Source organism: Rhinopithecus roxellana, chromosome 3, assembly GCF_007565055.1.
Source record: "Rhinopithecus roxellana isolate Shanxi Qingling chromosome 3, ASM756505v1, whole genome shotgun sequence".
NCBI lineage: Eukaryota > Metazoa > Chordata > Mammalia > Primates > Cercopithecidae > Rhinopithecus > Rhinopithecus roxellana.
Genome location: NC_044551.1, coordinates 14820527 through 14840895, shown reverse-complemented (window position 1 = coordinate 14840895; position 20369 = coordinate 14820527). Strand labels below are relative to the sequence as shown.

The 20369-nt window shown below is 55.4% G+C and overlaps 1 protein-coding gene across 4 annotated transcripts in view; it reads left to right on the top strand.

The window, feature by feature from the left end:
• The window catches only part of LPCAT1 (lysophosphatidylcholine acyltransferase 1), a 62225-nt gene extending 42321 nt beyond the window's left edge, over window positions 1–19904 (top strand). For all 4 annotated transcript variants that reach the window (XM_030927125.1, XM_030927128.1, XM_030927129.1 and 1 more), the window contains 8 exons: window positions 1144–1178; window positions 2453–2507; window positions 4745–4827; window positions 7620–7745; window positions 8218–8371; window positions 11648–11746; window positions 15707–15848; window positions 17483–19904. In XM_030927125.1, coding sequence (XP_030782985.1) covers window positions 1144–1178; window positions 2453–2507; window positions 4745–4827; window positions 7620–7745; window positions 8218–8371; window positions 11648–11746; window positions 15707–15848; window positions 17483–17667 — 879 coding nt within the window. In that variant the 3' untranslated portion in view covers window positions 17668–19904. The remainder of the gene's footprint in view (window positions 1–1143; window positions 1179–2452; window positions 2508–4744; window positions 4828–7619; window positions 7746–8217; window positions 8372–11647; window positions 11747–15706; window positions 15849–17482) is intronic.
• Window positions 19905–20369: the final 465 nt, after the last annotated feature.

Here is a 20369-nt window from a genome sequence, read left to right as displayed (position 1 = left end):
CAACCCAAGGACAACAGACTCCTATCTGTACAGAAATCTGGATTTTCCCACTTTTTTTTTTTTTTTTTTTTTGAGACGGAGTCTCGCTGTGTCGCCCAGCCTGGAGTGCAGTGGCCAGATCTCAGCTCACTGCAAGCTCCGCCTCCCGGGTTTACGCCATTCTCCTGCCTCAGCCTCCCGAGTAGCTGGGACTACAGACGCCCGCCACCTCGCCCGGCTAGTTTTTTGTATTTTTTAGTAGAGACGGGGTTTCACTGTGTTAGCCAGGATGGTCTCGATCTCCTGACCTCGTGATCCACCCGTCTCGGCCTCCCAAAGTGCTGGGATTACAGGCGTGAGCCACCGCGCCCGGCCTCCCACTTTTTAAGATCGTTTCATCAGCGTGTTTAAAGCAACACACTGTTACTGGACGCACCGAGAAGCACCCAGCTTAGCCGTCAGGGGAGCGGAAGGTCCACCCCAGGGTGACAGTGCCCGGGCCTCTGCCATCAGGGCCCCTGCTGTGTGGTCCCTGCCCGGCGGCACTGAGGCTAAAGATGGGACTTCCAGAGCACCCGGGGTGGGGGGGCCCTGCACATGCACAGTGGCTGGGGGAATACCCAGAGCACTCAGATAGAGTGGGGAGCGGGGGAGGGCTGGGGTCCTGGGCGCACACTGGAATCGGTGTCCCCAGGCCTGTGAGGAAAGAGGAGAGCGAGCAGGGAGGGAGGACCCTTTTCCCAGATCCTAGGGGCTCTGGGAACCTGTAAGAGGGGGCTCTGAGTCCTCAGGGACTCTGGGGATCTTGGGAGAACTCTGGGGACCTGTAAGGAGGTCTCTGGGTCCACAGGCTCATCAGGGCCTCCAGGGTGCTGATGTCTGAGCTGACGTCAGGAGGGAGGGTAGAGGGAGCGGGGAAGTGCAAGAGAGACCCAGAGTTCTCTGGGTCCTTAGAGGCTCTGGGGACCTCAGGTTGGGAGCTGGTCTGAGTCCTGGATCCTCAGGGGCTCTGGGAAGCTGTAGCTGTAGCACCCTCCTCCCTTCCCCCTGGCTGCAGCGCCTCTGTGGGGTAGGAGGTGCAGGGAGAGGCTGGCACACGCAGGTGCTGGGTGCAGGCCCTGGGTTCAGGCCCTGTGCTGACTGACCCTGCCTCTTCCTCCACAGGACACCATCACGTGGACGTGGCAAGGACCTGGAGCGTAAGTCGAACGCCGTGTCACCCTCTTTGTCCTGTTGTTCCGTGAACACGTAGGGGCTGTTTGGGGTCTGCTGTGCACGCTAGTTACTTTTGCAGTTGTGAAAGCAACTGTGGGATAGCCGTTAGGTTCAGCCCATTGTGAAAACGAAACGCACAGACGTGGCCCCGTCCTGACACTCCTGGATTCTGGGGTCTTAAGTTGCGCGTCCTCAGCACCAGCAGGAAGGGGACGGTGAGTCTTGGCGTTCTGCTCTTGAGCTTGCCAACTCAGTAGTTGCCATCGTCCACCTGGCAGCCCCTGGTAAGGAAAGTGGAGATTTAGGGGTGTCTGGAGGGACCCCGTCTGCACAGGTGCAAGGACTGAGTAGTGCTGGGAGGCCAGCCCCTATTGTAAGTCAGTGTCCCTGTCCCCCGGCACAGACACTGAAGGTCAGTTATGCAACGATGAACAACCCCACGGAAACGGGAATGAGCCCCACAGGAGAAGCCCGGGGCCACAGGCTCGTCAGGGCCTCCTGGGTGCTGATGTCTGAGCTGACGCTGGGAGGGAGGGCAGAGGGAGTGGGGAAGTCCAAGAGAGAGCAGCTCTGTCCCAGGCGCTTGGGAGGACGTGGGTCCGCTGGTGCGTTCAGGTGAAGGTGTTGGGGTCCGTGCTTCCCAGGCTGGCGAGTGGAGGCTCCCAGCTGGGAGCAGAGCTGGGAAAGGACTCTGGGGGGGCATGGGGGCTCTGGGGTCCCTGGGGCCTAGGGCTGGGCTTGGCATGAGAGGGCAGAAACAGGGTTGGGGCGGTGGGCTGTCTGTTGGGGGCGTGTGGCCCTGGGAGCAGCTCCGAATGTCTCCTATATCAACTCCTGCAGCAAAGGCATGGCAATCCTGGTTCTGAGGTTGGGAACCCTGGATCCAGGCTGGAGGGGTGGCATGACTTAGGGCCTGTGCTGCCTGGGGACGGCGAGGAGGGACAGGTGTGGAGGGAGGAGGGACAGGTGTGGGCTGTACGAGGTCTCCTGAGCTGGAGAACAAGCAGGAGATGGTGTCTTGCTAGACGAACCAAAGACATAAGCAGGTGTTGAATCAGAAAAGCAGCATTCCCACCCACAGCTGCATGTCACACTGGGGCTCGGGCTGGGTGGGCACAGCACCCCCTCCGCGGGAGCGTTGACTGCCCGGTAGTGCCCTCTGGAGGGCGTGTCTGGAGGTTTCGCTCCAGAATTGGAAGTAATTTACTTCTTAACCTGTGTTGTAAATCTGCTCAACATTGCACAATCTGTTTTTAAGGCTGGAAATCCTGTGGCTCACGCTGTGTCAGTTTCACAACCAAGTGGAAATCGAGGTTTGTATGGATATGGAGTTACACAGTGCTCTTCACAGTGGCTGATGCAGACACAAGGTTACACCAGGATGCCCAGATAAGCCTTGTACAATGTTACGTAGCACCTGTCTTGCTTCCCCATCTTTCCATTTCTCAGGGCTCTGCAGAGGAGCCTCTGGTTACTTTACATCAATGACTTTATGTCTCTCCTATGAGTCTGAACCACTTGGATACGATTTGGGTTTTTGTTCTTTGTTTTTCTAAGACAGCGTCTTGCTCTGTTGCCCAGGCTGGAGTGTAGCGTTGGGCTCACTGCAGCCTCGACCTCCTGGGCCCAGGCGATCACCGTACCTCAGCCTCCCGTGTAATTGGACCACAGGCACATGCCACCATGCCTAGCTAATTTTTGTAGAGACAGGTCTTGCTTTGTTGCCCAGGCTGGTCTCAAACTCCCGGGCTCAAGCAGTCCTCCTGCCTCGGCCTCCTAAAGTGCTGGGATCCCAGGCATGAGCTACCACACCCAGCTGCGTAGGAGTTTTTAAACCTACCATTCGTTATTATGAGTATTGTAGCTTAAGGGCATGTAAAGCTGGCCCACGTGCAAAGAATTATTCACTTGGCTTTTAGTTTTACTTGACATATTTAATACTGCTGAGCTTGTCATAGTACTTTGCTCTGTTTAATACACAGTCAAAGAATCCCCCTCCTCAGCCTGATCCAGGTCTCCAGAGTCAAGACCTTGGGCTAAATAGTCACCTCTGTGTAGCCTGCACAATTTTATCTAAGTCGATGAGGAGTAGTACTTTTTTTGTTTAAAAGGGGAATTAATATGCACTTCTTGCAACTGGAAATAAAAGATGAGTCACATGCAACTTAAATATTTAATAAAAAAATTTGCTGCCTTAAATATTGCAGAGCATTACGAAATAACCGATGAGCCCGGCTTTCAGCCCAGCTGTTCAGTTCCACAGAGGATAAGCCACTCTTCATTACAGAGGACTGGGCTGAAGCGCCTCCGCCCAGGCCTGAGGGCGGCAGTCCCCCCACCCAGCAGGATTACGTGGCTGGATGGGCAGTGGCTGGGAGGGTGCAGGCCAGGCCTCGAGCACAGAACACAGGGACTGAGCTTGAGCTCCTGAGGGCTCCCTGGTGTTGAACGGCTGTGTTACAGGCCTGTTTCTAATTTTAAGCGTTGAAAAGAAAGTGAATGGCTTTGCAAAACTGCTCTGTCCTTACGTTGTTCATACAAGGTGCAAATGCTGATGCGAGGAACCATGGCAGTTTACGGAAGTTTTAGCAATAACAGGAGAACTGGGGTTTCAGGATGTTCCTGTATTCTGAAATATTCCATATGAGAGAAAAGGCCATCCAGGGTGGTCTTCTGCCCTTTCCTGCACCGTGTGCACTGTGGGTCATATTCATTTAAAATGCTGTGCAAGTGTCACTCAGGCAAGGACAAGTTCATTGGACAATTTCTTTTAATTTCAAAATGTACAAGGTGCCAATAATCTGTTCCAAATGTCGGAATAACGTGCTGCATTATCCCCATTACAAAACGGATTCCGTGAGAAGTGGGCATAAGCCCTCTGTGAGATCAGGGAGCTGGATGTTCTGACGTAGGCAGCAGTTGCTCCTAGGAGCACTGACGGGGTGAGTGTACATCAGGGAGCCGGATGTTCTGCCGTAGGCAGCAGGTGCTCCTAGGAGCACTGACGGGGGTGAGTGTACATCAGGGAGTCGGATGTTCTGCCGTAGGCAGCAGGTGCTCCTAGGAGCACTGACGGGGTGAGTGTACATCAGGGAGCCGGATGTTCTGACGTAGGCAGCAGGTGCTCCTAGGAGCACTGACGGGGGTGAGTGTAGATCAGGAAGTCGGATGTTCTGATGTAGGCAGCAGGTGCTCCTAGGAGCATTGACGGAGGTGAGTGTAGATCAGGGAGTCGGATGTTCTGCCGTAGGCAGCAGGTGCTCCTAGGAGCACTGACGGGGTGAGTGTAGATCAGGAAGTCGGATGTTCTGACGTAGGCAGCAGGTGCTCCTAGGAGCATTGACGGAGGTGAGTGTTCAGGTGCAAACGTGTGGAGTTCATGCATCTTCGGGTGTGTGTGTGCATGCGTGTGCACATGACAACTTTGAAGACGGTTCTAATGGGCATTGCTGTGACAGATTTTAATTTTGTCAGCCTCCCAGTTGTCGTTATGGTGGTGTTGCTGAGGTCAGCATCTTGTGATACTAACGCAGCTTCTCTGTGTGTTCAGTTCCTTCCTGTGTACAGCCCTTCTGAGGAGGAGAAGAGGAACCCTGCGCTCTATGCCAGCAACGTGCGGCGAGTCATGGCTGAGTAAGTGAGCAGTTCCTTGCCCCACTGCTGAGTCAGGGGCGTCTCCTGGAGTGCTGCTCTCTGGGTATTTAAAATAGCCCACAGTGTTAGGAAAAGGCATTCTTGCTGAAGCACAGGAACCAGCTCCATGCATGTTGGTAAAGTGTGCTTGGCCTTGTGCTGCACATCCCTTGTTTCCCTCTGATGGCATTTCACCATCTTTGATGTTTGGAAGATGCACGACTGATTTTTCCAGACCTTCCTGCAGCTGTTGGTCACCCCGGGCCCTATGTTCCCTGTGCCCTAAATGATCCGACGGGGCACTGGCCTGGGCCAACTTCACATCTGTGCGGTGGCCTCCACGCCTGCCTTTGCTCATCTGCCTGTGTGATACTTACCAGTGCCCTTACTCTATCTGGCAGGGCAGAGTGGTGGTTGCACATTTAGTCTTGTAAGGTGACTTGTGCTACTTACACAATTCTCATGCATACAGTTAGGAAGAGGGAATGTCCTCGCTTCCCATGGTCCCAGGTCCCCTGCTTGCATGGCCAGCAGTGCTGTCGGCTCACATGCCCTCCCCTCTCCCTCTCTCAGTGCCGTCAGCTCACACGCCCTCCCCCCTCCCTCTCTCACAGCCCTCCCCCCCTCACAATGCCCTCCCCCCTCCCTCTCTCACACGCCCTCCCCTTCTGCCTCCCTCAGCACCTTCCATCCCTCAGGGTCCCATTCCCCCAAAACTTGTCCTTGCAACCAAGTCCTCCCACCTGGATTTACCCCCACCTGGACGCCTCCCTAGTGCTTCCTCCTGCAAAGCTCTGTCCAGTGGAGCTGGAGCCTCCCCTCTACCAGGCGGCTGCCAGACCTGAGCTGCAGGAGCCACCTGGGAGCCACATCCACCTGAGTCCGCCGGCCCCACCCCCAGGCTCCTGCTGCAGCAGATCGGGGCATGGCTGGGAACTTGCCTCTCCAGAGAGCCCAGAGGGGAACACAGCCATGGCCGGGCCAGCAGAGTGTGCCTGGCTCTGACCTTCCGGTCACTTTGTTCACACTCCGCTGACACCCTGCAGATTCAGCTGGGCGGCCCTTTCCCTCACATTCCCATCCTCTCCCTCCCAGAGCGTGTACCCGAGGGTAAAAATGGATCTGGCAGTCTCTGTCCCCCAAAGCTCCACACAACCGCACCACAGGCCGCTCTGAACAATACAAAAAGCTGAGTAGGTGCCAACCAGGGGAATGCATTCCCACCTCCAAGCCCAGCACCTGTGACCCGGATTGCTGCCAATACCTGCTACTTTTGGGGACTTGGGAGGAAGAGAACACATTTTACAGAACTCAAGGAGAGATCACCTGTGGGCCTCACTGATTATTTTAGAGCCCTCCATTTCAAACGGACTCTGAGGAACCTGCACCTTTTTTTAGGTTACGAGAGTGCCATCATTTCCATTGTAGTAATTCGGAATTCTCTTAAAACCCCACTCTGAATTACCAGGAGCTGTGTTCATCCCATCAGGGCCATTGGGGGGTCTACCACCATCAGCAAAACCCCCACCAAGGAACATGGGAGGGAGAAGCAGCCTCGGACTCCTGGGCCTGGGCGGGTGCCCCGTGCAGCACCACTCAGGGAGTGGAGTTGGTCACGAGCAGAGGGACCCTGGCGGTGCCTCCTCCCGGCTGGTTTTCCAATCCTGTAGCGGGTCCTAGGAGGCAGTGCTGGAAGCACGTTCTCCTCCCCTGCCTGCTGCGAGGACAGCGGCACCCCAGGGTGGCAGAGCGCACACATCCTTCCCTGACCTTGCTTTTCCTCTGGGATGAGGCTGAGCTCTGTGTCATTCAGGGTTCTGAGATGAATGACACATGTGCAGTGCTGGCCTGGAGAGAGGTGCCACCCAGGACAGGCCATCAGGAGAGGCTGGGGATGGCCCCAGGTGTGGCTGGCGGAGGTGGGTGTTCTCCCAGCCAGAGCTCCTGGTCCCTGGCCCACCTGGAGTCACCTGGCGGAGGTGGGTGGTTCTCCCAGCCAGGGCTCCTGGTCCCTGGCCCACCTGGAGTCACCTGGCGGAGGTGGGTGGTTCTCCCAGCCAGGGCTCCTGGTCCCTGGCCCACCTGGAGTCACCTGGCGGAGGTGGGTGGTTCTCCCAGCCAGGGCTCCTCTGAGATTCATGGCCAGCCCCTCAGTTAGGCTTGTCCTTCTTTCCTGTGGATAGCCTGAGACTCTCCTGTTCCCAAATGGTGATGCCTACTTTTGCCAAGGGGAACTTAAGCGGCTCTCAAATAGAACTGGAGAGGTACCAATTTCTCATCACCTGAGCACACACGGCACGGTCAGGGCAGCTCTGGGAGTGAGGGCGCCCCCCGCTTCACTCTGCTTCATGTTACTGTGCTTCACAGACAGTTGCTTCACATTTGTGGCAACCCTGTGTTGAGCAAGCTTATCAGCACCATTTTCCAGCACCGTGAGCTCACTTTGGCACCTCTGGGTCACATTTCAGTAATTCTTATACCATGAGCTCACGTTGTGTCTCCGCATCACATGTTGGTAATTCTCACAGTGTTTCAAACTTTTTCACGGTTCTCGTGTGATGGCAGTCTATGATCGGTGACCTTTCGTGTGACTGTTGTCATTGTTTCAGAGCACCCATATGAGAGTGAAGCTCATCGATACATGTGTGGCTGTCCCAGCAACAGGCCATTCCCCTGTCTCACTGCCTCTCCTCAGCCCTCCTCTCCCCTGAGCCATCGGCGGCTACTCCGGTGGGGCGGTGGGAACTGGCCGCCATGGGGCTGGGCTGACGGGGGTGCTGCCCTCCTTGCAGGGCCTTGGGCGTCTCCGTAACTGACTACACGTTCGAGGACTGCCAGCTGGCCCTGGCGGAAGGACAGCTCCGTCTCCCCGCTGACACTTGCCTTTTAGAATTTGCCAGGCTCGTGCGGGGCCTCGGGTGAGTACCTGGTTCTTCTTACTTGAGCATTAGCTAGAACCCCTGCTGCCAAGGCCTGGCGGGGGCTCCCTGGGGTTGCAGGGCGGGGAACTAAGGGAGTAATTATTAATGATGTTTATTCTGGCTTTTGCTTGGCTTTTTTCAAACATCAACTTCAGCCTACATAGTGTCTTTAAACCCCTTAGTGCCTGGCACCAGCTGTCTGTGTGGATGGCGCCCCAGGAGGGCCACCCTGTGTCCTGCGAGACCTGCCCTGGGGAAGGGAATGGGTCTCAGGGGCACAGGCACCTGGCATGACACTTGGACAGAACACATCTCACACCTTCCAATTAGGAAAATGCCTTTTCTTGAAAACTAGCTTGCTGCTGCTTCTGTAAATAATTCTAATATTTTGATGCGTCTTACAACTAAATCTAGTGTTACCATGCGCAATTTTATTGAAAAAGAAAGCTTTCCCTCTCTTTTTGTCTAGGCTAAAACCGGAAAAACTTGAAAAAGATCTGGACAAATACTCAGAAAGTGCCAGGATGAAGGGAGGAGAGAAGATGGGCATTGCAGAGTTTGCGGCTTCCCTGGAAGTCCCTGTTTCTGACTTGCTGGAAGACATGTTTTCACTGTTCGATGAGGTAGGGGCTGTCCCCTGAGGAGCGGGGTCTCCACAAAACCTCCTGCTTTTTGAAGTATAAATTGTTCTCATTCTAATATAAATATATTTTCACATGAATTTGAAAGCAGAGAAGGGAAACCACCCCTCACTACCCACCCCGTCATTTTGAGGGTATTTGTCTCCTGTGCTTTTAAATACATGTACACATTAGACGTTTAAATTACCCTTTACTGATGAATATGCCTGTGGTTTGGGGGTTTTTTTTTGTTTGTTTGTTTGTTTTTTGAGACGGAATCTGGCTCTGTCGCCCAGGCTGGAGTGCAGTGGCCGGATCTCAGCTCACTGCAAGCTCCGCCTCCCGGGTTTACGCCATTCTCCTGCCTCAGCCTCCCGAGTAGCTGGGACTACAGGCGCCCGCCACCTCGCCCGGCTAGTTTTTTGGTATTTTTTAGTAGAGACGGGGTTTCACCGTGTTAGCCAGGATGGTCTCGATCTCCTGACCTCGTGATCTGCCCGTCTCGGCCTCCCAAAGTGCTGGGATTACAGGCTTGAGCCACCGTGCCCGGCTGGTTTGGGGTTTTTTTTTAGTCTGATTACGGAGTCCAACAATATCAAATGGTGACACCCAGCCTAGGGTCTCCAAAGGGACCCCCTGCAGGGCCCCTGCTCACCAGAGCTGCTCTTTGCAGCGTCAGAATTTCTAATAATGCGCCCGTCCTCTATGATGGGCTTAGAGGCCCCCCGCCAGCCTGTGGGTGTGGGAGGGCTTCCTCCTGGTGCAGCCGCCCACTCCCCTCTGCCCTCCACATGTCATCCCCAGGTCCTTGTAATTCATGAGGCATTCACGGTCACGCCAGGTGGGCCTGAACATGTGGGCAGCCTTGGGGTTTTAGGAAGGTGCGAGGCGGTATGCAGGGGTGGGACAGGCTGCCATGGCGAGCCACAGGTCGGCCAATCCTGGTCTTTTCTGGGAGTCAGTGTCACAGCATGGACACTTATGCTGTGGTCCTAGAGGAGCCAGTGACACGCCAGGTATATGTAGAGGGCTCCTTCAGCCTTGACTGTCCCGCTACAGTGTGGGATGCCCCGTGTGACAGTGCGATATGTGCTTTGCACCAACATGGAGCAGCTGTAGTGCTGCCCTGGGTGGAGCCTGGGCAGGCAGGAGGCCTCTCTGGCCAGAGAGCAGGTGAGGAGCACTCAGGGCAGGGGGACTCTGGCCAGAGAGCAGGAGGTGAGGAGCACCCAGAGGCAAAGGAAGGACTCCCTGGTTGGAGAGAGCAAGAGAAGATGAGGAGCACCCAGGACGGGAAGGAGGCCGCCCCACGAGTGTGCAGAGCGTGAACCAAGGATCACAGTGTGTGGCTCAGGGCATTCTCCCACACGCACCAAGAGGGCCCCCAGCCATGGGCCCTCTGCTACGGGGCAGCTGGAAACGGTGTCTTGGATGCGAGGCCTGCCTGGTGTCCATGCCACAGCTGCAGCTGCGTTTGCACCCAGGGCTTTACCACCGTGTTGAAATTGAAATGCGAAATAGTGAATGCTGGTTTCACAGGCAGCATTCTGAGGTAACTTATGACACTGTGCGGTTAATTTTTTATTTTCTGCAATTTCAAATGCACATGATCTTATGAGGTAGGAATATTCTCTGTTTATACCCAGGACTTCAGACCCCCAGCCCGAGGCCTTCCCAGAGCCAGGGACTCGTAGTCATTTCCACCTGCCAGATACCCAAGCCCCAGTCCCGGTACCCCATGCCTTGCAAGGGGTGTGGCATAGCGCAGAGAAAGCTGTCAGTTCCCTCAGAAGACCCTCAGGGACCTGTGTGTGCCTCACCCCTAGCACCTATGAGCTGTGTTTGACACAAGCGTAGAGGGGCAACTGCTGGTCAAAGTCCTCCCTCTGCTCCTGGATTCTCCTCACCCCTGGCTCTCTGACCAGGGAGTCCTCCCTCTGCCCCCTGAGTGCTCCTCACCTCACCTCCTCCTGCTCCGACCAGAGTCCTCCCTTTGCTCTTGGGTGCTCCTCACCTGCTGTCTGGCCAGAGAGTCCCCCCCATCCTGGGTGCTCATCACCTCCTGCTCTCTGATCAGGGAGTCCTCCTGCCCCACGTGCTCCTCACCTCACCTCCTCCTCTCTGACCAGAGTGTCCTCCCTCTGCCCCAGGTCCTCCTCATGTCCTGCTATCTGACTAGAGTCCTCTGTCTGCTTCTGAGTGCTCCTCACCTCCTGCTGTCTGGCCAGAGTCCTCCCCCTGTCCTGGGTACTCCTCACCTCCTGCTCTCTGGCCAAAATCCTTCGCCTGTCCTGGTGTTCCTCATCTTCTCTTGCTCTCTCCAACAAGGGAGTCCTGCCTTTGCCTCTGGGTGCTCCTCACCTCCTGCTTTCTGGCCAGAGTCCTCTCCCTGTCCTGAGTGCTCCTCACCTGCTCTTGGCCAGAGTCTTCCCCCTATCCTGGGTGCTCCCCACCTTCTCTTGTTTTCTCCAACCTGGGAGTCCTCCCTCTACCCCTGGATTCTCCTCCTGCTGTCCTCCTGGAACCTCCTCCTGCTCTCTGACCAGGGAGTCCTCCCTCCACTCCTGGTTGTCCTTCATCTTCTGCTCTCTGAACAGAGTCCTCCCCCTGTCCAGGGTGCTCCTTACCTCCTCCAGCCCTGACCTGGGAGGTTCTTTCCTGTGGCCTGGGCACACCCTGCAGCCACATGCAGACCGTCCCCATCATCATCAGAAGTGCAGACCCTGTCAGCCCTGACCTGTGCCTCTTACCACCCTGCTCACTCACATCACCATGTCCCTGGAGACGCTGGGTGTGAGGAGTTACTGAGAATGGTCAGTGTGGGGCCGACTGGCTTCCACAGCTGGCCCAGGCTGCGTGTTTAGCTCCACCTCACAGCTCCGGGTTCACCTTCTTTCTGCAGGATGGATGGGTTGCCATAAACAGACTAAATTCCTAGAGCCCAGAAGCAGCCTTGGTGCTTGCGGAGTTTTCTCAAATGCAAGTCTCGGCAGGTGGCAGGCACTGCATTGCGTGTGCTTTGCTGAGGTGCTTCCTGTGGCAGCCTTGTGAACTCTGGGAATTCATTGTAATGACCCCAAAAAGTGTACGCAGCACAGTGACCTTGGAGAACCCACTTGGTGGAATGTCCTTCCAAGATTGCCTTTTCACGTGGGCAGACGTTCCCGAGTGAGAGCGGGACTGGCCCTTAATTAACACCAGGAGCCGTGGGAAGCCCTGGCATTTCTCCAGTGCCAAAGGCGGTGGCCGAGCTGTGGCTGAGAGCGTCTCTCCCCACAGAGCGGCAGCGGCCAGGTGGACCTGCGAGAGTGCGTGGTTGCCCTGTCTGTCGTCTGCCGGCCGGCCCGGACCCTGGACACCATCCAGCTGGCTTTCAAGGTGAGTACAGAGTTCACATGGATTTGACTGGGGATAGGACAGTGCAGTCATGTCAGCACCACTGTTCATTTCTCTAGTTCCTTATAGTATCAGTTAATTGATAATTTGCCCAACTGCTATTTTTACATAAGCTTTTTGTGCTAGCTGTTGTTTGTAAAATGCCCAAAAAACTCCCAGATCTATTTCTTGCTGAAATTAGCAATCCACATTCATCAGAAAGGCATGGGTGAGGTTCTTCCTGGGTCCTGGGGCACCTGGGTGGGGCTGGTGGTGTCACATCCCATCAGACACTACAGGGCACCTAACACGGGCCACACGCCTCGCCCTCTCTCCCCCTCAGACTGTGGACTGCTGAAGAAGGCATGGCTGAGGAGCTGCCCGCCTCGGCTAACCCCAGGGGCTACATGTCAGAGCCCAGTCATTCACCACTGGCGGAGTCTGGGGTCCCAGCCCAGCTGCAGACTCCTGGGAAGCCCTTAGGACTTGCCTCACCGCAGGGGGTGGGGGAAGGGAGTCGCTGCTCCCTGGGGGCTGAGTGGGGTCTAGGTCAGGCCTGGAGGGTGGGAGGCTAAGTAACCCTGAGGGTGTGGCCTGGCCTATGCTGAGGCTCCAGCAGCACCAATGCGGATTTCATCTGGGATAGAGCTGGGCCGGCTTTTCCTGTACAGAGGCACAGTTTTACCAAGGCTTCTCACAGGGTGTGACTCACATCAGCCAGACTCTTGAGGGCCTGATGTGTGAGTCAGGAAGCTGCTTGTCTCTCACTGCTCCAAGAACTCCCTTCTCTCGCTTCTGACGCCAGCACACCCTCTCCATAGCAACACTGGGGAATGTCCCCACATGCAAAGGTGGCTTGTGGGGGTCACCCCAGGCAGGATGAACTGGATGACCTCAACATTTGGCGGCCCTGTGTAAGAAAGCCTGACCTCCCCGCCTCCTCCAGGCCTAGGCAGTCTGCCTCCTAGAGCCCCTGGTCTCAGCCAGGCCCTGTGGCCTCATGGCCCCCACTGGCCCTGCTTTCACCATGCCCTGGTTTTTTGGTTTTTTTAACTTTTTTGAGACGGAGTCTCACTCTGTTGTCCAGGCTGGAGTGCAGTGGTACAGTCTTTGCTCACTGCAACCAACCTCTGCCTCCTAGGTTCAAGCGATCCTCGTGCCTCAGCCTCCCAAGAACCTGGGATTACAGGCTCATGCCACGGCACCTGGCTAATTTTTGTAATTTTAGAAGAGACAGGGTTTCACCATGTTGGCCAGGCTGGTCTCAAACTCCTGGCCTCAAGTGATCCACCCACCTTGGCCTCTCAAAGTGCTGGGATTACAGGCATGAGCCACTGCCCCCTGTTCCGCTTGCCCCACCAGCCCCTGCTCTAAAGCTACCAAGTATCATCTGGAATCGAATGACAGTAGCGGTGGGGGTGGCATTGCCTTGTTTCTCAACATAAACAATGGGCTTTGGAGCCCGACCGTCCCCCCCGCAGAGGCCCCGCCTGCAGGTGGGCAGGGTAACTGGCTGTGGTAGGGTTGAGGATGCCTGCCGGGGGAGGACAGTGTGCACGGGGTCCCTGCTTGGGGTGGGCCGGGAGGTGTCGGGTGAACCAGGCAATGGGTGAGGCCCAGGCTGCCCTACAGTGACCCCTAGGGGCAGGATGGGTGATCACGCCTCACAGGCTTCCAGGCGGGCTGATGTGGCTGCGTCTGCGTCCCCGCGACAACGCCTGGGTCCCTCCTCACCTCCACCCTCAGCAGCTCTGCCCTGACAGGAGATGCCCTGGCGCTCTTCAGCTTACCTGCCTTCCTCCCACCTTCTTGCGGGCTGCCTCCCCGTGTCCCTTTCTGCAGCCTACACCTTCCATGGCGTCATTTCCTGATGTCATGGCCACTGTGCTTTTCTGCTGCCCTGGAAGCCTGGCACATTCTAGGGGGGGCTGTGTGTAGCAGGAAGGGCTTCCACGGAGCAGTCTCGTGGGAGAGAGCATGGCAACTGTACCAGCGTGCTGCCCTTGGGACATACAGATGCAGGACGCTGCCTCCCAGGCTGACTGTGGCCACAGAACTCCTAGCACCTAGAACCCCAGAGGCACACACCAGTGCTTAAGACTTTCCAGATGTGCAACGCACAGACGTGCTTCATACGCCTTGGGGCCCCTTGTTTTTGTTCTTTTTCACTATTACTACTGTGTAAAACCTTAAGATGTCCTGGTAAAAATTCCAGCGGCTCAGAGAATGGACAGTGAGAACCTGAAGTCTGTTGTCTGTAGTAGCCTCCGTCCTACCTCTGCATTTCCCCTGTAGCATCTACACCAGGCTGAAGGATGAAAGTCCGCATCTGCAGTTCTCGTGTCCAAATGGACACAGATGTCAGGTCGTCCCCTCTGAAGCAGCCTTGCAACCACTGGGGGGCAGGAGGCACTGCTCCCTGAGGGCTGAGTGGGAGCCGGGTTGGTCGAGGAGCTGGAGGCCATGGCCCTGGGGGTTTGACCCGGCCTGTGCTGAGGCTCCAGCAGCACCAACGTGGATTTTGTCTGCAGATGTTTGATTCAGGAAATCTAAAAGCAGGAGAGAAACGTAGACCACAGAAGACAGGGTGGCTGCGTGCACCAATGCTGTGGGATGAGGCCCGGGGAGGGAGGGTGGAGGGTGAGGATGGGGCCCCCAGAGCCTGCGGCAGTAGGCTGCGCGGGTAGAGGCAGAGCCTCGGGAAGAGGGTGTGATCCCTGGGACAGCTTGCCAGGCCAGCAGGCTGGAGGCGTCAGCGTTTCTCCCCTGAGCACCATGAGGAGGAGCCGGGTGAGGTGAACGCGCAGCCCCTCCTTGAAGAGAGGGTAATGCCCTTCACATGCAGCCTGCTTCTCGGAGCGTGGAGCGAACGCTCACAAGATCACCGCGCACTGCAGCAGAAGAACGGGAGGAGGGGCTCGGAGTCAGGGCGACGGCCCTGTCGGGAGTCCCGGGAACCACAGGCCCCAGGCAGAGAGGGCGGCGGGGGATAGTGCATCCCCAGGTAGAGGACTCGGGGCAAGAACCAGGTAGAAGAGCTGGCCCATCTGAGGGGGCAGGGAGGGGTCTGAGGGAGCCCAGGGGTTGGAGCGGAAGGACAAGGCGGCGTCTGAGACGAAGGTGCTGCCACAGAGCCCGTGGGCCGGGCTCGAGCCTCAAGGGCTGGGGCAGGATCCTGCACCCCACAGGGAGCCGAAGTGTTTCCGAGGAGACAGAGGGACGGGCAGGCCCTGAACAAGGGGTCTGGAGGATCCCCAGATGACAGGGTCCGTATGAAGCCAGGAGGGGAGCGCCGTGGAGCTGTGGGGCGTGGGCGGCAGGTGCCTCGGCCCTGGTCCCTGCACAGAGAGGGCTGGAGCCTCTGCCTCCACAGCTGGAGCAGGAGGAAGAGAGGAGGCGTCACATGTGAGGCTCAGGACAGAGCCCGAGTCCTGGTTTCCGCTCCCCCCTGGGGCCCTCCCAGGTCCTTCTCGTTTCTGCTCCTGATCTGCCCTGTCGATTTCTAACCATCGGGGCTTTTTAAATGTTATTACTGATGCTTGTGAACACGTCCGCTGTAGCCTGCACTTAAACGCAGGCAGAGGGCCGTGGGGAGACTCTGCAGCCCAGGCTTGCGCCACGCTCGCCCATGGCCCAGGCAGGTCCCTTCTGTGGCCTCCCAATGGCAGCCACAGGTGCGGGTTGCTTTGCTGAGCTATCACGGGTGGGGTGGGCAGCGTCTGAGTCCTTGCCCGAGAAGCATCTGCTGTGTGTCCGCAAGGCACCTGGAGGGGCCAGATCCAAGGCACAGGGCCCTGCTGCGCGGCTCCACACGGAAGCTCAAGTCCCCTGTGTCCAGCCGCCAACCCTGCAGGTGCCCAGCAGTTCTGAGACAGCGGGGCAGGGCCGCTGGGGTGTCCCTGGACAGCGGGGCCTGGTGGGCAGGGGAGGAGGCCGCAAGGTGACACCCAGCTTGCCTTGCAGATGTATGGAGCGCAGGAGGATGGCAGCGTCGGCGAAGGTGACCTGTCCTGCATCCTCAAGACCGCCCTGGGGGTGGCGGAGCTCACCGTGACCGACCTGTTCCGAGCCATTGACCAAGAGGAGAAGGGGAAGATCACATTCGGTGAGCCGGCAGGAGTGAGGTCCTGCCCGCGGCCCTTGGGCAGGGGCCGGGCAGTGTGGGTGGGGCGAGTCTCTGTGGGAGCCCAGGACGGGAGTGGAGTCCTTGCCATGCCTCCATTCAGCAGGCTGCCCTGTGTATCACAGAAACCCCTGAGAAGGAAGGTTCTGGAGACCTGGCAAGGTTCGTAGGGAGCTTTCCAATCTGATTTGTTTTGGTGATTTATACAACCAAACTCCAAGCCCAGTTCCGACACTCTGAGCGTTCCGTGGCCTCAGGCCACGGTGCCTGGAGGTGGGGGATACCCGCACTCAGCCCTCGAGGCCACTGGCTGTGGCCTTTGTCACTGCCGGCCAGGGAGGGGTCTGTCAGGAGAGACGAGGAGGGGCACTGCAGACCACCGTGCCGCCCAGGGTGACTTCCTCCCGAGAAAACTCACCTGTCTGGACGTCTGATGAAGTGACTGGTAACACGGCTGTTTCCAGAGCACGAGCTGTCAGTGTCTGGGAAATGGCGGTTGATATTTTTAAATTGCTGTGCAAAATCCGCAAACCCGAGCCCGGGGCGCCTCCCTCTCCTGCAGTGTGAATGAGCCACGCTGCATCCACCCAGGGCTCCGAGGGCTGCAGGCTCTGGCCTCGTTCCTCACGGTGGATGCCGCTGAACTGTGGCCTCAGAGCAAATGAGAAGACACGCGAGAGCGCTGCATGCAGTGTCTGCGTGGGGTCTGGAGGCAGAAGTGCAGATGTGTGCACTTGTTTCAGTATTGAAAGCGCCTATGTGTGTTTAGTTACTGTGTGTGTGTGTGCACACGTGCACACATGTGCGTGCTTTTAGTATTGAAAGTATGCATGTGTGTTTAGTTACTGTGTGTGCACAGTATAACTATTAATGTATATAAAAATATTTACATATGTATTTAATTACACAACTACACGAATACACTCCCATAAAAATGTTAAGTAATACAGAAATGTCTAAACTGTGAACACCCCTTTATATCCCACCTTTAAAGCCAGACTGTCCATGAGGGAGGCTGAATATGCCACTCCTAGCACCAGGCAAACGCATGAGAAGAGACCGTATTACCGATTTCCATGTACTCAGTTGGTTCAACTTGAAAACACAGACAAAAAACAGCCCATGGCATTCCAAGGCACTCCCTGGGTACTAGATTACAAATCCATTTAAGGGTTTGGACTGCTCAGCATGGGTATGAAACTGAAAAAAACACTAACTTAGATATGATGATGATGATGATGATGATGATGATGCTGTTGATGATGTTTTAAAAGAAAAGGCAGCCAGCTCCTCTGGTTACAGTGCCTCAGAAGTGCTAAGTCCCCAGGATATATCTATCGAATTCAAAACCAGAAGCTTTCTGTAGGTTTTCCGAAAAGCAGGAGTAGCTAGGGGGACACTCAGCCTGCCCTCGTTGTCAGGGTGACTTCGTGCACTGCAAAGAAAATAAGTGCAAGTTCCTGTCTCCACCCTGCAAGCATCCATTTCACAGACGATTCTAACCCTCCCTGAAGGGCGTGAGGTGGACACCCACCAGAGCCCTGGGAAAAGAGCCTCCAAATCCTAGGCATTTGCTGCTCCCCAGTCCATAACCACAGGGGCCTTTGTCTTTCCAGCTGACTTCCACAGGTTTGCAGAAATGTACCCTGACTTCGCAGAGGAATACCTGTACCCGGATCAGACACATTTCGAAAGCTGTGCAGAGACCCCACCTGCGCTGATCCCAAACGGCTTCTGTGCCGATTTCAGCCCGGAAAACTCGGACGCTGGGCGGAAGCCCGTTCGCAAGAAGCTGGATTAGGACCGAGGGTTGCGGAGAGACGCGGCCCCTCCCGCGTGGCCATCACCGCCATGAGCCTCTTTGCGAGTGACCTCTGGGCTCCGCTTCTCACTCCTGCTGTCCAGGCACTGTCTTCAGCCCGAGTTCCAAGGGCTTCGGGGGCTGTTTGTATCTTGTTCCTTTGTGAAGAGTCTCTGTTGCAGAACCGGTGCGTACTGTGCGAGAATTGGAGGGCGCGCACGCGGATCCCTCGCCTGGCTTGAACCCCGTGGGGTCAGGTTCCCTGCTGGGCGGGGGGCACCGGTGCCGCCCCGTGTTCTCCCACGGGGTCCTGACTTCGAGTCTCTGTCGCAGCCTCTTCCAGTGGCAGCGTGCACCGGGCGGGCCTCCGTGCACACTCAGCACACGCCTACCACACGGAGCGTGCGCCTGCGTGTCGCTCTGGCACGAAACCTCTGTCTGCCTCTGTGGTTCCACAGCCTGGCAGAGCCGTCGCCTGAGTTTTCAGTGTTTCTACCTGTGTGCTGGAGCTCATGAGTATTTTATAAACTTCCATTTAGGTACTTCAGGAAACATGCAGCATTTTTTTAAAATGAAAATTGTTTTTCTACTTCATTTTTCCTTTTAGGGTCAAAGGATATTTATTTATAGGCCTTTTTTTTTTTTTTTTAAATATAGAATCTGAGGCTGTTTGGGCTTTGACTTAAATTTCCATCAGGCCTCTCTCCAGCAGGTCATCCCTCTCCTTCCGTTGGGTCCCCTGGGGAGGTGTGAACTCAAGGGCCTAGCCCCAAAACACTTTTTCTGCTTTTCTTAATCCTTTTCCAGTCCTCTCTTTTTTATAAACGCTGGCAGTTCGGTGTTTTTGTTTCGGCATAACGTAATCCACTTCACTGTAGCCTAAACTCCAATCCGAAGTTGAATATTGTTCAAAGGAGCAGGGCCCAAGCTGGAAGCTCAAGGCAGCCACCACCATGCCGCTCCTCCCTTGCTCTCAGGCCAGGTCCCTGCTGGAAGCGGCTGCATCTTCCTCTCAGCCCTGGTTTCCATGGTGACTGGCATGACACAGCCACCTGAGTGTGGCTGACCTTCCTACAGAGAGGGGAGCCGCAGTCTTTTGCTTGTGGAAGGAGACGCTGAGCCATGCGGTGCGGAGGGTGACGAGGATGTCTGGTGACAGCTGCGCGGACACCACTCCTCTTTGCAGCACTGCCTCCCGGCGCCAGGGTCGCAGGCATATCCCACTGAGAGCAGGGGTCCTGCCCCATCTTAGAGTCAAAGGCAGAGGGACTTCCAGGCCCTGGGAAGGGGGTATTTTGATGTCACCTGAAGTCCCCATGACGTCACCTTGTTTCATCATTTTTTATGACATAATTAGAAACCCATCCTTCAAGCACAATAATCATCACAGACTTTAGTTGGCTTCCTAAAGCAAAGGCTCCGGGTTTATTTGAAAATTTTTTTTGATTTCTGAAATGAATTGATTTTTATATTTGGGGCATCTCTATAGAAAGTGACCACCAAGGCCAGTAAGTACAGGAAAAATGTTTACTAACTTCCTCAGAGATTCGTGATACGCGTTTCTCCACTGACAGACATTTAAAAACAAACAACCTTCAGCTCTGTTTCAATCAATCACCTCGACTTGTTTCTAGCATGGACACTGCCAGCAGGACAGACAGGGACGGAGTAAACCGAAGTCAATTTCAGGGCTCTCGGTGTGTTGGACACAGAAGAAATTCTAGTGCAGACTTTGGTAGCTAACAGTCATTGATTTTATAATTGGAGAATGCATAAAGATTCATTTTTCAAGGAGAAGAGCCTGCAAATGGCCAATGAAGGAGGTAAATAAACTAAGATATTCTGAGGGAGGGATCCAGGCCGTCTCCCTTCTGCACGTCTGCAGATGAAGGGTTTTTTTGAATGAAATGCCACTGTGCATTTTCAGAAAAAAATCTCTGATAAACAGACTTTGAATGGATGTTTGTTCCTCCTGATTCTCTTTTCTCTTTGTGGTGACTTAGAGTTGGCGGGTATTCAGAACTGTGAATGTACATAGCATTGAGTTAAATCCCTCGTGCATGAGACGGGATGCAGTGGGCCCCCTAGTGGCCTGGGAGCCAGACCCATGGGCAGGCGGGGCATGGGCCCTGGCCTGCAGGGACCTGCTGAGGTGTGAGGGCAGAAGGAGGGTCACCACGAAGGAACTTGGGATTTTCAGTGGAATAAATAAAACGTAAAGTCTTCTGTACTTGGGAGTGATGTTGTTTTGTGTGGTTTTTTATTAAAAAGACAACAACAGGCTTTGTGAGAGGAGAGCGAATCCAGATGAGACTTTCTTAATGTGGTTCTAGCATGTTTGGAAAACACAAGAATTGAAATTCTATAGAAAAAGCTGTCTTGGTGGCAAAGGGATGCTCTGGAGTGTTTTGGTATTTTGTGGACAGTAGCAGACATTTTAGAGTTGAAACGTGGATGGCTGCCTGCCTGCCTGGTGGGTTGACTTACGTAATTTCTCAGTTGTAAGCACATGCACCTTAAGCATGTTTTGTCAAGCAAAGAGGAAAATGGATCCGGCACTGAGTCCTACTGAATCAGTAAAAGGTTTGGAACTAGAGGTAAAAGACGGAGTTCACCTGTTACACTCCCCAAAACTGCATGTGAAGAATCAAGATTGTGTCTCCACCAGCATCAAGTATGGAAGAAAACTTAAGGAGCAAAGC